This window comes from Oryctolagus cuniculus, chromosome 2 (genome assembly GCF_964237555.1).
Source record: "Oryctolagus cuniculus chromosome 2, mOryCun1.1, whole genome shotgun sequence".
Lineage (NCBI taxonomy): Eukaryota > Metazoa > Chordata > Mammalia > Lagomorpha > Leporidae > Oryctolagus > Oryctolagus cuniculus.
In genome coordinates, this window is record NC_091433.1 from 170355278 (window position 1) to 170373723 (window position 18446).

The 18446-nt window shown below is 39.2% G+C and overlaps 1 protein-coding gene across 22 annotated transcripts in view; it reads right to left on the reverse strand.

Annotated features, from left to right (window-relative positions):
- Positions 1-18446, reverse strand: part of BIRC6 (baculoviral IAP repeat containing 6) — a 272057-nt gene that overhangs the window by 61624 nt on the left and 191987 nt on the right. For 17 of the 22 annotated variants that reach the window (XR_011386716.1, XR_007918299.2, XM_070069267.1 and 14 more), the window contains 5 exons: positions 15531-15662; positions 14457-14624; positions 13310-13483; positions 11869-12065; positions 11634-11741 (listed from right to left, as the gene is read on the reverse strand). Coding sequence is in view for 19 of the 22 variants with exons in the window: in XM_070069267.1 (XP_069925368.1) it covers positions 11634-11741; positions 11869-12065; positions 13310-13483; positions 14457-14624; positions 15531-15662 (779 nt within the window). In the remaining 3 variants the exon portion in view is untranslated. The remainder of the gene's footprint in view (positions 1-11633; positions 11742-11868; positions 12066-13309; positions 13484-14456; positions 14625-15530; positions 15663-18446) is intronic. The other 5 variants (XR_011386717.1, XM_008254565.4, XM_017340830.3 and 2 more) reach the window with 1 other exon arrangement.

The window sequence follows — 18446 nt, forward strand, 5'->3', positions numbered from 1 at the left end:
TCGGGGAGTAAATTAGGAATTGGAGGTCTGGGTCTCTCTCTCTGGCTTTCAAATAAATCTAAAAGGGAGAAAAGCAGGGAGAGAAAAGAGAAAGGGAGAAGGGAAGAGAAGTAGAGATGGGGACGAGAGAGAGAGAGAGAGAGAGAGAGAGAGAGAAAGGTGTGCAAGAAATTCAACATATAATCCTGAATTGGATCTGAGACCACCACCACCATCATCGTTTTGTACTTCAATTCAGAGAAATTCTAAACATGGTGAACACAGAAACTTTCCATTTTGTTTAGTTTACTATTTCTCTTTCTTGGCCATGAATGAAATACTTCACCAAATACTAACTAGAAGTTTCCCACTCAAACGTATAATTTAATGATTAGTAACTTAATTACAGGGTTCTTTTCACTTTTCATTTAAAAATGACCCCCACAATTCACATATCACTCCACTGAAGTCATACAGTTTAAGGATCAATCCTAAGGAATACAATAGACATCACTAAAATGATCTAAGCGCATATATTTAAGGGTACTTCAGAAAGTTTGAGGGAAATGGAATTAAAAGGTGGGTTTAGCAGCAGATATTCTGATGCAGCAGAGGTAAGCTGTCATTTGGGAAGCCCACATCCCATACTGGAATGTCTAGGTTTGAGTTTCAAACTCCACAAGCATCCTGCATCCTGTCAATCCACCCGCAAGACAGCAGATGATGGCCCCAGTACTTGAGTTCCTGTCACCCATGTGGAAGATCAAAATGAAGATCCTGGCTCCTGGCTTCAGCCTAGCCCAGCCCCGGCTGTTAAGGGGGTTCGGAGAGAAAAAACAGTGGATAGAAGAGATCTTTCTTGCGCGCTCTCTCCCGTCTCTGTTGTTACTTCTGCTTTCTAAGTAAGTAAAGTAAACAAACATAACTTTCAAAAAAATTACTTTGGTACAAAACTTTGAGATTTATACATAATATGCATTTTCTATTAAATTTTGAGTACTCCTTCATATGGATTTCAAAATTTTCTGCACCAAAATAAAATAATTTTTAAATTTTATTTTCCATGAATTTTTGAAGCACTCTTGTTCTAGATACACAACAAAAGTTGTGATTTTTATGGCAGCCTGTTCAAACTACTGAAGTTTAGCAAGGAGAGAAGACTATGAAATAGCTCAATTGTAAAAGTGTGGGAATTTAGGGTAAGTTGAATCTAGTAACCCTTGTCAGATGAATTTTTTAAGTACATTTATAGTCATTATTTTATGCTGCACAAAAAGAAAAGTGTAGCACAGAAGTTCCTCCATAATATGTTGTCATCATTTTCTTTTTTTTTTAAGCACTGGTTTAAAAAAAAAAAAAAAGATTTATTTATTTGAAAGGCAGAATTACAGAGAAAGAAAGGAAAAAGTATAAAGATAGAGATCTTCCATCTGCTGGTTTACTCTTCAAATGGCTGCAATGGCCAGGGCTGTGCTAGGCTGAGGCCAGGAACCAGGAGCTTCTTCTGGGTTTCCCAGGTAGGTGAAGGGACCTAAGTAAGGACCTGGGCCATCCTTGCTGCTTTCCCAGGTGCACTGGCATGGAGCTCGATCAAGAGGGGAACAGCTGGGATGCCAGCATGGCAGGTGGCAACTTAACCAGTAACATCACAATGCTGGCCCCATCATTCAATTTTCTTAAATATTACATCTCAAATGACAAGAAAACAAACATATTGAGGGCAAAAACAAAAAAGCTCTTGATTCCTTAACTACATATAATATGGAAGACCCTCAACCTCATGAAAATGATAGAGGATATTAAAACCACTATCATGTATCAATGCCCATTCACCCACCATCCTGGCAAAATTTTTTTACTTCTTCTATGTACACAATTCTTCTCAACTTTAGCTGGATGCAATCAAAATGCTAGTCAACATTAAAACTGATTACATCATGGTACAGTTACAGCATACAGTACATGAAAATAAAAATACAGGAGTCATGCAGGTTCACAGACATCAACAAGGAGTTTGGGATAGAGGTTCAGCAAAAGAAGCAACTACAGAAGAAAATAAACTGATATTTATATAGATGTCAAAAGTATGATTATTCTTTTGGTACTTTTTAGGGTATAAGTACTGAAATCTATATAATTTTTTAAACTAAACATTTACATAAACATTATATATAACTGTATTCATTATTTCACATATTAAAAAGTAGCATTGAAAGGGTATAAAACACATTCTTTTTTTGTTGCTGTTCAATTAACATTACAGATTTGTATTTTCAATAGAAGTAAACCAGGACAAGGGTAAAACAGCTCAATTGCCCAAAAAGTAAGAATTTATTCCCTTTGAATAATAACTACAATGCAAATAAGAAAACTACTGTAAACTCAATGACCAAGATGTGGTTTGAGAGGCTTTTAGAAATTATACTCTAGCCATTTGATGTCTTATATTTAATTCTGATACACATATTGCACAGCAAACTACCCACCACTACTTAGGACTGAAAAGACATGAAGTTTTTCTCAAGGAGTTAAATGCTCCAAGTTAATGACCAAGAAATAGACTTCAGAATGAACTGGAAAACATGGAATTAAAGTGATTTCAAATCCATAGCCAAGAAAGTTAAAACAATAAAAACTATGTATGTTGGATTACAATAGAGTATCATTTTGTACACCTAAACATATACACTTTCTACAAGCTAGGGTAAATAATATTTTTCAAGGAACTCATCAGTTAGATGTAAGTTATCATATTTACAACATAAAACTGATTATAACATTCTCTCATTGCTATGAACTATAGTAATGTGCTTTCTATCATGTGAGACAGGACCCATTTTGAGTCTTCCTCTTTTTTTCTTAAACTTTGATAGGGTTTATCTAATTAAAGTCTTAGTGAAAAAAAATGCTCAGCTTTTTTGTTTCTCTTTGTTTTTTTAATTGATTCTGGCTCTTTTTTATAGTCCATTGCTTCTTAGTTGAGGTTATTTTATTCTATTTGTGGTTATGTAAGGTGGAAGATCACAATGCTAATCTTAACTATAGGTGGTCCCCAACTGGTTCTATTCACAACAGTACAAGATTTTTTGCCTTTTTCATGGCATGAAACCCTACTTCCAATTTTAAATTCTGATCTCTCCCTAGGTTTGCAATATGCAGTATGATATTCCCCTGTGATGTCAGGCAGCAGCAGCTATGAGACCAGAAGCATTAACAGCCAACACTATAGTATACGATGTTGCTAAGCTGTGTTAGGTTAGTTAAGTGTATTAAAGGCAATTTTAACAGGATATTTTCAACTTATAATAGCTTTATGGAACTTGAGAAGCATCTGCATAAGCATTTTAAGCTATAAACTTTATCGCTACACACAGCTGTAACTATTTCCCATGTTACATTTTCATTTTCATTCTCATTTTTTCCCCCCCGGTGCAAGGGAAAGGGTTTATTGGGGAACAACCTACAGACCGGAGTGAAGGGGCGGCGAAGGAAAAAGGGAGAAAGAGAATATAAGAGAGAAACAGAGAGGAGAGGAGCTAGCAAGGAGAGAAGATAGAGCAGAGAAGAGGAGAGAGGAGAGCAGAACCAAGAGCCCAGAGGAGGAGGCTAGAGAGAGGAACCGAGAGAGAGCAGGAGAGAAGGGGCAAGAAGCGATCATTTTTGAAATACAGTACATTTGGGGCCAGCACTAAGATGTAGTGGGTAAAGCCACTGCCTGCAGTGCCAGCATCCCAGTGGGCGAGGGTTTGAGTCCCAGCTGCTGCACTTCTGATCCAGCTCTCTGCTATGGCCTGGGAAAGCAGCAGAGATGGTCCAAGTCATCTAGCCCCTGCACCAACATGGGAGACCTAGAATAAGTTCCCGGCTTCAGGTCAGCCCAGCTCTGGCCGTTGTGGCCACTTCAGGGGTGAACCAGCAGATGTAAGACCTCCATCTCTCTGTAGTTCTGCCTTTCAAATAAATAAATCTTTAACAACAACAACAACAACAACAACAAAAAATTACGCTATCTTTTCCTTGATCCATGTGTTACTCAGAACTGCTTAGTTCTCACCACTGCTTAGTTTATAAATATTTGAGGTTTCTCTAGATTTCTTGCTTTTATTAACTTTTAATCTAATTCTGCAGTAGTCAAGGAACACGAGCAGCTTGATTTCAATGCTATCAAGTTTACTGAGGCTTGTTTTCCATTTAACTGACACATTAAAAACTACATACGATTATGAGGTATGAAGCTGAAACTTGTTTTCCAGCCCAGTAGGCACACTACTTGGGAAGATTTCCAAATACATTTGAGAAGAAAGTGAATCTTTTCCCTAGAATGCTGGGTCCCATAAATGTCAACTAGGTACATAGAGAAGTTTTGGGTTTCTTCCCAATTTTCTTTGGTTTCAATTGCTAAGAGATAATTTTTTTTTAAAGATTTATTTTATTTAGTTGAAAGACAGAGTTACAGAGAGAGGTAGAGACAGAGAGAATCTTCCATCTGCTGGTTCACTCTCCAGATGGCTGCAATGGCCAGAGCTGCTCAGATCCGAAGCCAGGAGCCTCTGGGTTTCCCACGCAGGTACAGGGGCCCAATGACTTGGGTCATCTTCTATTGCTTTTCCAGACCACAGCAGAGAGCTGGATTGGAGGAGGAGCATCCGGGACTAGAACTGGCGCTAATATGGGATGCCGGCTACTCAGGCCAGGGCTTTCACCCAGTATGCCACAGCGCCAGCCCCGTTTGGTTGATTTTTTTTTTTTTTTTTTGACAGGCAGAGTGGACAGTGAGAGAGAGACAGAGAGAAAGGTCTTCCTTTGCCGTTGGTTCACCCTCCAATGGCCGTCGCGGCCGGCGCACTGCGGCCGGCGCACCGCGCTGATCTGATGGCAGGAGCCAGGAGCCAGGTGCTTTTCCTGGTCTCCCATGGGGTGCAGGGCCCAAGCACCTGGGCCATCCTCCACTGCACTCCCTGGCCACAGCAGAGAGCTGGCCTGGAAGAGGGGCAACCGGGACAGAATCCGGTGCCCCAACCGGGACTAGAACCCAGTGTGCCGGTGCCGCTAGGCGGAGGATTAGCCTAGTGAGCCGCGGCACCGGCCACTAAGAGATAATTTTTTTAAAGATTTATTTATTTATTTGAAAGTCAGAGTCCCACAGAGAGAGGTGAGGCAGAGAAAGAGAGAAAGAGAGAGAGAGAGAGAGAGAGAGAGAGCGCGCGTGCATGCGCGAGAGCAAGCGGTCTTCCATCTGATGGTTCACTCCCCAATTGGCCACAACGGCCGGAGCTGCACCGATCCGAAGCCAGGAGCCAGGAGCTTCTTCCAGGTCTCCCATGTGGGTGCAGGGGCCCAAGGACTTGGGCCATCTTCTACTGCTTTCCCAGGCCATAGCAGAGAGCTGGATTGGAAGTGGAGCAGCTAGGTCTCAAACCGGAGCCCATATGGGATGCCAGCACTTCAGGCCAGGGTATTAACCCGCTGTGCCACAATGCCAGCCCCAAGAGATAAATTTTATAATCAGTGATTGACTATTCATTTACCTAATTCTCCCTTCAGTTCCATCAATTTCTCCTTCATGTTATTTGAGGCTATATTAAAAATGTAGACATTTATGATTATTAAGACTTTTCCCAATTAGTCTTTTATTAAGTGATGACTAATAATCCTCTTTACTTTTTTTTTTTATAATTTTTATTTGTATGTATTCTTTTTTTTTTTTTTTTTTTTTTTTTTTTTTGACAGGCAGAGTGGACAGTGAGAGAGAGAGACAGAGAGAAAGGTCTTCCTTTGCCATTGGTTCACCCTCCAATGGCCGCCGCGGCTGGCGCGCTGGTGCCGGCGCACCGCGCTGATCCAATAGCAGGAGCCAGGTGCTTATCCTGGTCTCCCATGGGGTGCAGGGCCCAAGTACTTGGGCCATCCTCCACTGCACTCCCTGGCCACAGCAGAGAGCTGGCCTGGAAGAGGGGCAACCGGGACAGAATCCGGCGCCCCAACCGGGACTAGAACCTGGTGTGCCGGCGCCGCAAGGCGGAGGATTAGCCTAGTGAGCTGCGGCGCCGGCCCTCTTTACTTTTTATATCTTGTCCATTAGTCAACTTCATCAAGTAATAAAATAGGCAAACAAGCTTTTTTATGTTTAAATGTGTTTCCTGGGGCCTGTGCCATAGCACAGTAGGTTAATCCTCTGCCTGCAGCACTGGCATCACATATGGGCACCGGTTCTAGTCCGGACTGCTCCTCTTCCAATCCAGCTCTCTGCTTTGGCCTGGGAAAGCAGTAGAAGATGGTCCAAGTGCTTGGGCCCCTGTGCCCATGTGGGAGATCCGGAAGAGGTTCCTGGCTCCTGGCTTGTAGCTTCGGATCGGCGTAGCCCTGGCAGTTGCGGCCATTTGGGGAGTGAACCAATGGAAGGAAGACCTCTCTCTCTGTCTCTCCCCTCTATCTGTAACTCTAACTCTCAAATAAAATCTTTTAAAAATTCTAAAAAAAACCAAAAAATGTGTTTCTTGTAAACAACATTTACTCGGGCCTTGTTTTTCTACTCATTGTGATGAATTTTTTCTTCTCAAATATAGTATTGCACTTATATTTAACATCATTATAGGTATCATTAGGTAACTCAAACACATCTGTTTCAAGAACAGACAATGCTAATGACCACAATCACGTTTTCTTGTTTCTTTAAACAGCTGGTTACTTTTACTATATGTTGTACACTGTCTATCTTATATGAATTCCTGATTTATCTGTAAACTTCTCTGGACTGTGCTTAGTTTTATTTTAGCAGGTCCAGTTAAGTAGCAGATCACACTGAACTTCAAGGGACTTATGTAATTTTTAGGAGAGTTGATTTTGCTTCTGCCCTTATTTCTTATGTGGATCTCTTATTGCTGCCATGAAGTCTTTACTCTCAATGTCTGGACCATTTGGAATTCCATTGGAAAAGCCAAGATTTTCACTTGATCCTTGGAAAGACTAGAACTGCAAATTCAGCCTTCTCCACGCTTCACAGCACTTGAAATCTTTACAAAGCTCTTTCAGTCTTCTAGTCCTTAACTGCCCTCAAAATTCCTATACATCATGCCTAATTCTGGAACAAGCTAAGGCTGCACAAGAATTCATGTACAGAATTCACAGCTTCCATCAGGGGCTCCCTCCTTTCTGAATTCCTCTCCATCTAATTCCAGCTGCTATGGAAGGATCACTCTGACCACAAGACTGGAGTTCTTATTTGACTTCTACCTGTCTCGCCGCACAGAGGGAGAACTGCTCAGAGGAGAGAAATGGTGTAGACAATAATACTTCACCCAATATGACGCTGTTCTTTCTGTATTTGAATACTCTTCCAGTTCTGCCCATTTCTGGACACACTCCAGAGAGTTTAAATAATTTTTTAAAAACAAATTTTGATGGGAGAAGCTCTTGGCTCCTGGCTTTGGATCAGCCCAGTTCCAGCCATTGTAGCTAGCTGGGGAATAAATCAGCAGATGGAAAAAATCTGTCTCTCTTGCTCTTTGTCTTTAAGTCTACCTCACAAATAAATAAATCTTCCAAAAAAATACATTTTGCCTAGAGTCTGTATTAAGCACAACAACTCATACTTGCTTTGTCATTATCTGATATTTTTAGGAAGAGGGCAGTGATGAAAAATTATAAGAAACTGTCATAATCGTTATAACACTTAGGGAAGACTGATTTTGCTTTCATTTGTGTTATTGTTGCAAATAACAGGTTATTTCTTTCTTGGCTGGTCTCAAAATCTCCTCCATTTTTTTTTTTTTTTTTTAAAGACTTTTACAATGCTATTCCCTGGCAAGAAAATCCTACGTGGGGTTTACATAGGTTCTGGAATTTTGTATTATGTTTTAATCTGGTATTAGTTTGGGAAACTTTTTTTTTGTAAATTTAATAGTGTTTATTTAACTCCAAAAACATCTGAGCATTCTAAACTTATATTAAAAAGGAAAACAAAAAAAAGAATGCTGCAAAGTGTGTGAGTACAGAAGGTTCTTGAACTTCCATTGACAGTACTGGCTCTTCTCTTCACTGACACGGAAGAGTTCTACAGGTTTGTTTAAAAACTAACACACTTAACTCCATCCCCCTTTCTTCCACAGCAACAAATGCTGTCACTAAATACAAAAACACAACCTGAAGCAAAATGGATGCCAACCACAGTGTCACCAGGTCCAGCCTTGCAGTGCACACCCTGAGCTTCAGCTCCTGCAAAGCTTCATTTTCCATAGCCTCAGTGCCACGCAAGGCGCATCACGAGTTTGTCTCCATTGATTTCCTCTTTTTACAAACTACAGGTATGTACAGTTGGTATTCAGGAGCTCCAGCCCACAACCACAGAGTTAACACCACCTTACACATTAAATGAAAAATGCCAAAAATATCTTGCAATGCCTTGTCATACTGCCAGCAAAGTGCAGCATGAGAACATGAGAGTGTCTTTTCCTTTTAAAAGGAAATATGCACAAATCTGATACAACTTCAGGATGCTCCAGGCACCCATGGCCACATCATGTAAACCACTGACAATTTCAAGAGCACGTTGTGAAACTACTAACTGACAGTATTAGGTTTCATAATTAAAACCTAACGAAGGCAACAGACATGTCTCAAATGAGAGATGTGCCAGTCACGGCACTCCCCTACTGAAAGGTATTCACAAGCAGACAGAGCAAGGCTTTTATTCTTCCTCTTCCTCTTCCTTTTCCTCTTTGTCTTCTTCGGCTTTCTCTTCCACCTTTTTCTGAGCAACTTTGGCAGGATCCTTTGTGTCATCAAAGCTTCCCTTAAAGTCAGCACCATCCTTCTTCTTCTATCCTTCAGCTTCGCCACCTTAGTGATGGGTGGCTGCTTTTCACTGTTCCTCAAGTTATTACACATCTTCCCTGGTTTTGAGCCACATCTCCAATGGAGATGCCAAGGTTTGCAGATTTGATCTTGAGGGGGAATTCGAAACAGAATAGGAAGAATCCAGGCAACAGGATCTTTTTCCTCCCTCCCTCAGCTGGTCCACAGTCCTCATTCCCCAATCACAGAGCGCTTCACTTGCCTTTGCTGCTTCATCACATTTACATTTTTCTTGCTCAGACGTTGTCTTCCACCTCTCGGAGTACTTCTTGGAAAATTCTGCAAAACTGACAGGGACCTCTGGGTTTTTTTTCCTCTTATGTTCTTCTCTGCATGTCTGCACAAAGGAGGTGCAAGCAGACATTTTGTCCTTTAGCTTCTTGGGCCATTTTTAGCCACCCTGACTGTACTGTTCACTGGTTTGGGCCGCGCAGGACACAACACGCAGCTCAGCACACCCCAGCCTCCTGCTAGCTGCCTCCACAAGAGCTGCCTCGGGAAACCTTCTACTTCCAAGTATTGTTTACGTCCCTGCTTCAATCCACTCTTTCTAAGATGATAAGCTCACAGGTTGGAGTATTTCACTGCTATCCACGTCACACTTTCTTTTAATTCCATATAGCTCCCATGCTTCATTTGGATTTCTTCTGATGCATTTTGCAGTTTACTAATGTAATTTGCACTATCAGATCCATCAACTCAATGTGAGGTACCAGTATGAAATGTCAGTTCTTTGTGTTTGCTGGCTTCTAGAAGTTGCTCACGTTTCACGGCTTGTGCGTGCTCCCATCAGCACATCACTTCCTAAACTCCTGACTTCTACTTAGATAAGGAAGGCACCTAATCTTATCAACCCTCCATGTAACTGAATACTCTGGTCTTTAGGTTTTTCCAAGACACTACGAAAACAAATGCGTAGCCAAATCCTTGGCTTTCTCTCAGAGCTTTTCCAACCATGAATATCTCATTTAGCACCTTTTGTGATCTGGATAGGCTATAGATCCCCTGAACTGTCAGCTGTCAGCTGCTTGTGTCACAGTTCTCTTAACTTACTCCTGTCCTCTCCTACTGTACTATAAGCAGTCAGGAGAAAACAGGTCGCACACAGCTTTAGCACCAGCTTGGAAATCTCAGCTAAATATCCAAGTTCATTATTTACATGGGTTGCTCTCCACATTGAAGACACAAATGAGCAATGGTTTCTACCACTACATGACAAAGATCCCTTTCCCTACAGACTACAGTAATGTGTTCTCCACTTCTCTTTAACCTATCAATACTTCTGACATCCATATTTCTACTACGCCTGCTTATGACAATTTATGCAGTCTTTAAGACAATGAGGGTTTTCTCAACCACGATCCTCATTTTATTCTGAGTCTTCACCAGTATAGAGGTACTACCCACATTTCTACTAACAATCTGTTCAAGGCAAGCCAGGATCATTTTATCACACTCTTCGATATTCTTCCACACTCTGCCAACTACCCAATTCTTTTTTTTTTTCTTTTTTCTTTTTTTTGACAGGCAGGGTGGACAGTGAGAGAGAGACAGAGAGAAAGGTCTTCCTTTGCTGTTGGTTCACCCTCCAATGGCCGTCGCGGCCGGCGCACTGCACACCACGCTGATCCGAAGGCAGGAGCCAGGTGCTTCTCCTGGTCTCCCATGGGGTGCAGGGCCCAAGTACCCGGGCCATCCTCCACTGCACTCCCTGGCCACAGCAGAGAGCTGGCCTGGAAGAGGGGCAACCGGGACAGAATCCAGTGCCCCAACCAGGACTAGAACCCGGTGTGCCGGCGCTACAAGGCAGAGGATTAGCCTAGTGAGCCGCGGTGCCAGCTCCAACTACCCAATTCTAAAGTCAATTTTGCATTTTTACTATTACAGTACCATCTTAGTTCCAGGTACCAATCAATATAATAAACCATACTGAATACTGTATTAGGAAAATCATTTTCATTAAGTAATAATAATCTTAAGAACGTTGGAGTCTTTTCTGCATCATATAATGAACTAATTGTGATATTACTTTTTCCAGGAAAACATTAAATTTTACTTACATCTTTCTCTGTCAATCACCTTATAAAATGGTTATATCATCTTAAAATCAAAATGTCTTAAACTTTTTGAATATTAAGTAATCAATACCCATTTTTAAATATGCACTGTTGTGAGTTTAATTGTATCACCACAAAAGATACACTAATGTCCTAAATCTAGTATCTGTGACTGGAATCTTCATTAGAAATAGGGTCTTGGGGCTGGCGCTGCGGCGCAGAAGGGAAAGGTGCCTCCTGCAAAGCTGGCATCCTATATGGGTACCAGTACATGTCTTGGCTGCTCCACTTCCTATTTAACTCCCTGCTAATGGCTTGGAAAAAGCAGCAGAAGATGGCAAAAATTTCTGTTGTTTGAAATCATCCAGTTTGTGGTAGTGTTAAACCAGTTCTAGGAATCCAAGTACATGTATATATCATATACAAAAACAGAGAATTATTCCCCACCTCATTCAAGAAGCACCAAGTGCTCTGAATTTAGAACTCTCCATGTACCACACTACTACCTCATCAATAAAAAGAGCACAGAAAGTACATATGCCAGCAACAACACCATCAATGAACAAATAAGCACATTAAATTAATATGCTTCTGTTATCATCTAAAATGGAAATGACAACTAAAACTTGAAACTAAATGGCATGTGGGCAACCATATACTTAAGTTACTCTCTCATTTCCAAGAATATCCATAATTAATATCACAGCTAAAGAAACATAGAAATGAGAATGTTAGTGTGACAACCATGAAATTATGATGAAGCATCACATTGTGATGAGTCTGGCAGCTGTCCTTGGTATCCAACATTTCTTTAGACCAACTAATTTTCATGAAGTTCTGTACAAGTCGACCCTGGAAAGATTTATACACTGCTCAGTAAAGGGAGGGGCACTTCTAAAAGGTCACAAGTTAGTTAACAAATAAAGGAATGAAAGGCTGTGCTACGGAATGATACATCGACTTATGAATCTTACATTACCTGCTGAATTACTTCTGGATATAGCATGGGTAATCTTTCTGCAATAAGAGCCAGTCCACCCATTCCTGCAAAAACTTGTAATGGTGACTGAATGGGACAGGTTTCAAGTAAAGATTCATCCAATATGCCATCCATGCACTCATCGCTTGGAGTGAGGGCCTCATCTTCTGGACAGCTACCAAGTAAATCTCCATGATCTAGACAACAAATTATAAATCAGTAAGTAAGACAGGCTCTATTGGTATAATACTTTTTTTCATTTTTTTTTTCAAAAGCACTGACATCACTGCATTCTCTCTACCAAACAAAAGGAAAGAAACACCACAGTTAGAGCTGGATTAAGGCTAGATAGGACAAAAGACCAGTGACATCTGATATCGTCTATAGACTTGCTAATCAAAAACATAGTTCTAGGACTGGCAGCATGAGCACAATTCTGTCAAATATAGAATCTCAGGTAACACCCCAGAACTACTATAAATTAAGAAACTGTATTTAGAACAGTTCTGTAGGTAATCAGTAATCCCACTTAAATTGGGGCTCTTTCCATTAGGAAATGGTTCAAAATTATATGCTATGTAAAAATTAAGTCTTTGAAAGATACTCAGGGCAAATAATATTCGTACATTATGCTCTTAAGTACCCAATTAGGAAAAATTGAATGACAAAGACCAAAAACTAAACAATATACCACATAGGTTTAACTTTGATTTGTTCAATAGGAAAAGGAAAAGTTTCGTAGATTCAACACAAAACCAAATCTTATGAACATTTGAAGAAAATAAAAGAAAACCTTGCTGAAAACTTGTGCAAAGAATATGCACAAAAACATACTGAATAGACCTAACAACTGACCATTAATCATGAGACTTAAAAGTTTAAATAAGGTGATATTTCACACTATGAATATTATTACTTAAACATTTGTGTTGGTGAAAAACTGTAAATAACCAAAAGGTTCAATGATTGGGGAATAATTGAATTTTATTATATACATATGAATAAATACCCAATCTAAAAATCAATTAAAAATACTGAATGGAATATGTAATTAAAACATAAGGAAATGTATGATACTCTCAATTCTAAATGAGGAAAAAATTGTTGTTGAATATAACATTAAATGTAAATTAGCAGTACACTATAAATTCAGGTTCTCACTTTGATTATAAAATCAAAAATAATTCACACGGCTATTATGAAAAAATGTTAAAAATTAACAACACAGGTGTTCAAAAAATGAGTGACATTTTAAGAGGAACGAATACAACTTAATTTCCAAAGAAAATAATGGCAATTTTTTATCTGAATAAACAGGTCATAGAGATATATAAGAGAAAAATGAAAACCAAACAGGTTAATTACATCGTTTATTAGCTATAAAAATCCCTTCCTCCTTGTATGACAAACTATGATTTTTGAAGTCATATCACACACATACCTTTTTCAGGGTGCAGTCTTTTAAAAGAATCTGTTTTTGACAGGCTTGGGTCTGTGATAACCCTTGATCCCAATTTAACAGTCAGATCTATTGAGCGATAACCCTGAGGCAGTTTTCGGTCATACAGGAGAGTTAAAAGCTGGGCAAGTGTCATTTCAGCTGGCAACGGCTGGCCTAAAAGTGAAATAACGAAGTTAAATCTAGAATTCAAGGAGATATTTACTTGATTCCTTACTATTTTTCGTAAGTTACAGGCAAAAATTTGATTTTGATCTCAATTTCAAAATAGCTTGAAAATCAGCCATTGGAAATTGTACAAAAACTGATTTCTCACATATGTGAAAAATAGTGTTTGTGGAAATTTTAATCAAAGTAGAAAGTCACAAACAGAAAAAAAGAAAAAACTTTACCATAAATCTAAGACTGGCAAAATTTTCCATAAAGGGCCGAACAGTAAGTATTTTAAACTATGGTCACCGAATGGTCTCTACTACAACTACTAACTCCTGTGCTGCAGCAGCAAAACATCAATGGACAATATATAAATAAGTGGGCATGGCTGTATTCTAATTAAATTTTATTTACCAAAATAAATATTCAACCCACCACAGTTTTTAATCTCTGCTATATATCTATAATGAAAAGCTAAGAAAATATATTCACAGTTAGTAGGCAGTTTTATTAAAAAAATAGCAAAAAAAGTGATAAAATGGTCAGCACCTTGAGAAAATGCACTGGTCAAAGAATCTCTTTGGGCTAAAAAGATTGTATTGTTTAACTATCAGAAATAAGAGTTCTACTTCTAGAACTAGTCCCACAAAATCAGTTTCACTTTGCTTTGTATATAATTTGCTGTCAACTCTATAAACATTTACTTTATCAATCATTTTATGGAACATGGACAATCAAATTTAGGAAATTACAATAAAGTGGAAACATACAGTGGACAGGATTAAGGAGGATCATAATAGGTTACTCCCTTTTTGTTCTCCCATTTCTCTTAGAAGGAACTGTATGGAGAGTCTTATTAACTCATTCTCCTCATTAACTGCACCTGGTCAAGCCCGAGTCTAGAGAATAAAGATCTAATGGACTTAGCTGGAAGATTATTGAAATTTGTTTAACGTTTATGCATTTTGAATATTACCTGCCAAGAGTTTGTGAAATAGATGAAATACTGGGACAGTAATGATTTTGTTGGCAGTCTCTGCTCCTGAGGAAGTAGTTCCTATTTTATCAGGTACTGTCCTCCCCCGCCTGGAAGGTGGTCGAGGTGGGGTAGCAGACACAGCACGTTTAGACTGAGACTTCAGCCCTACAAGAAAACAGTCAGTAAGATTCCAGAGGCCAGGACACTAACATGACGTAAAGCCTGTTTCTGAAATATTTTTATAAAGCAGGCATCCTGAGGTAATGCCAAAAGGGACATGTCTGCTCTAATCCAGTACCTAATCTCCCAATTCTATTTGCCTTTCATGACACACATAAAGTAATTTTGGTTTTAATCTACAACTACTTTCCAAGAAAGTAAAAAAATACTGCTAGCTGCAGTGGTTTCTAACACAGATGATCATCCACTGAGTGGAAAGTAGTTTGTATAAATGTGTAAGAAATCTTTTGTTCATTTTTCTCTAACGTAAAACAGATTAGTAGATAAATCTCCTAAGTGAGTAAGATAATCTTTGCTGAGTTTTCTTGTTCAAACTAAAATCATGACACCCATATTAAGGAAATAACCCTCCAAAATTATCAGTTATTCTTGTTGTTTTATTTTCTTCTGGAATCTAATACTGAAAACTCATATTTTTCATCAATTTTTTCTTATTATCTTTATTTTCAAATTTTATAAAATAAACAAAATTAAAAATAGTAAATAGTTTTTCATTCTGTTTCTACTTTGAGTTGATAAAAAATTCCTTAACAGTTACTAGACCTATGCAGAGTATGATTCAACCTGTGATAAAAGCACCCTATATCAAGTCCATATGAAAATCTGAACTATTTACACATGTTGTAGAACTGATGAAATATGGTAAACTCTGGCTATAAGATAAGTTTAATAAATTCTACTGTGAATGAGTAATGGGTTTTTGCTCACCATTAATCTAATATTGACATCATTAAAAGCTTGCCTTTTTCATTAATATTTTTTAAATAAAATTCCTATAAATTAAGCAATTTATAGAAACCCAAAAAACATTATAAAAACTAGAAACCATACCAGAAGCAACAACAACACTATAGTTGTCCTGAAATCCATTTTCCGCCTTAACTTTTTCTTTTTCTTCATGGTTTTTCTTTTCTTTGTCATCTTTTTGTTCACTAATTAGTTTAGCTGTGATACTCGGAGTATCTGTAAGAAAATATCATCTAAAACACACTGCTTTTCCAAAATATTAGAAAGAAAGCAATAAACAGCTTAGCGAAATATTAAACAGGATATTATCCCTAATATTCAGGATGTAAAGGAATTTAGAAGAAGTGTTATGACATAAACCATGATGTCCAATCCTCACTACTATCATTAACATACACTTGTTACTGTCCTTCAGCCAGGATATTTAAGTTCTAATCTCTGAAAGTATTATGTTTTACAACAGACGAAATGAATAACCACTACCATGAAAACTTGCTTTTAAACATAGCATCTACCTCTAAGCTGGTCCTCACGACATAGAGATCAAAAAACAACATCCCTGGAGCCCATGCTGTAGTGCAGTAGGTTAATCCGCCACCTGTGGCGCCAGCATCCCATATGGGTGCTGTTTCTAGTCCGGGCTGCTCTTCTTCCAATCCAGCTCTCTGCTATGGCCTGGGAAAGCAGTAGAAGCCCAAGTGCTTTCACCCCTGTACCCACATGGGAGACCCGGAAGAAACTCTTGGCTCCTGGCTTCAGATAAGTTCAGCTCTGGTCACTGGGTCCACGTAGGGGTATACCAGCGGATGGAAGACCTTTCTGTCTCTCTCTCTCATTGTCTAACTCTACCTCTCAAATAAATAAATAAATAAATAAAATATTTTTAAAAAATACAATGTCCTTTTCAAAATGAGCAAACAGCATTAGAAAGGCTACTGACAGGGGTGACATAGCAGGCAAAACCAACCGCCTGCAATGCCTGCATCCATATGGGTGCCAATTTAAGTCCCAGCTGCTCCACCTTCAAACCAATGCCCTGTTAATGACCTGGGAAAAGCAGCGGAAGATGGCCCAACTGCACCCAAGTGGGAGACATGGAAGAAGGTCCTAACTTCAGCCTGATCCAGCCCTGGCTGTTGCAGCCATCTCTGGGGAGAAACGAGGAATGGAAGAATGACTGGTTTCTCTCTCTCTGTCTCTCCCTCTATCTCTGCCTTTAAAATAAATAAATAAATCTTAAAAAAGAAAAAAGTTAAGATAATTCAAAAATATGAGATGCAAATATGAGACATATCCTCAGAACTCGCTTGAAAGCATTATATTAATTCCTACTTATATTGCAAATGAGAGCAATAAAAATAAATTTCTGTAACAGAAACTCCCTGTTAGTACTTAGAATTAGGACTCTTAGATAGTAAATTAATGTGTTTATTACTATTTTCAAAATGAACACTAAGTGTATTCATAGATATGGATTATATTCTGAAAAGCATTACTTGGTTGTACATAGCATGCTATTAAAAAATAGGATATCATATGACAATGTGTTTTAGTCATTAAGACACCTAAAGAATGAATAAACTGTTTTCATACTGGGATTTTTTTTTCACTGTGTTACTATCAATGAAAAAGATCTTCTTTTAACTCTTCTAATTTAACACGATTAAAATTTATTTTTTAAATAAAATTTATTTATTAAAATATAAATTTTTGTGTCATTAAAAAGGCTCAGAAAATCAAATAAGACAACCTCTGTACTATCTTCTATTTCTTTTTCTTTTTCTTTTTTTGACAGGAAGAGTGGACAGTGAGGGAGAGAGACAGACAGAAAGGTCTTCCTTTTGCCGTTGGTTCACCCTCCAGTGGCCGCCGCGGCCGGCACGCTGCGGCCAGCGCACTGCACTGATCCAATGGCAGGAGCCAGGTACTTATCCTGGTCTCCCATGGGGTGCAGGACCCAAGCACTTGGGCCATCCTCCACTGCACTCCCGGGCCACAGCAGAGAGCTGGCGTGGAAGAGGGGCAACCGGGACAGAATCCGGCGCCCCGACCGGAACTAGAACCCAGTGTGCTGGCGCCGCAAGGTGGAGGATTAGCCTAGTGAGCCGCGGCGCCGGCCACTATCTTCTATTTCATAGTCTTTTTTGAGCATCCGAAAAAATACCTATGATCTCAATTTCTAACTCGTGATTGCATTTAGTTTTTTGTGAACTGAGAAAATTTTGTAAATGTTTTATAAGTGCATAATGCAATAATACATTTTACTTTCTAAGGAAACCAAGTTCCAGAATAAAAAATTTAAGTAACTAAAAATTTTCACAAATTCATTGATAGCATAATTGGGAAAAATTTGTAAAGAGCACTAGGTGGTATGAATTTATATACCACAAAGAGAAGTTCAACTGATTCCCATTTATACTCTCAGGGGTCTCAAACACAAAGTAAATAGCGTTCAGATTCTAAAAGGTATTACTAAGAGAAATTTCCTCAATTTCCCATTTAAAACTGCTGTGTTGGGGCCAGTGCTGTGGCTTAGCACGTAAAACCACCTCCTGCAGTGCCAGCATCCTGTATGGGTGCCAGTTCGAGGCCTGGCTGCTCCACTTCCCATCCAGCTCTCTGCTATGGCCTGGGAAAGCAGTAGAAGATGGCCCAAGTCCTTGGGCTTCTGCACCCACGTGGGAGACCTGGAAGAAGCCCCTGGCTTCAGATTGGCACAGCTCTGGCCCTTGTGGCCATCTGGAAAGTGAATCAGCGGATGGAACACAGACCTCTCTCTCTCTGCCTCATCTTCTCTCTCTGTGTAACTGTGACTTTCAAGTAAAATAAATAAATCTTAAAAAAAAAACAAAAAACAAAAAAAAACAAAAAAACAAACTGCTGTGTTCCACAATCCACTTCTGGCCAAGATCAAGATGGAGTAATTATGACTAGGTTTGCACTCTCACCTGAAGTAACTAATAATTATGAAAATATATGAGGGGCCAGTGCTGTGGCACA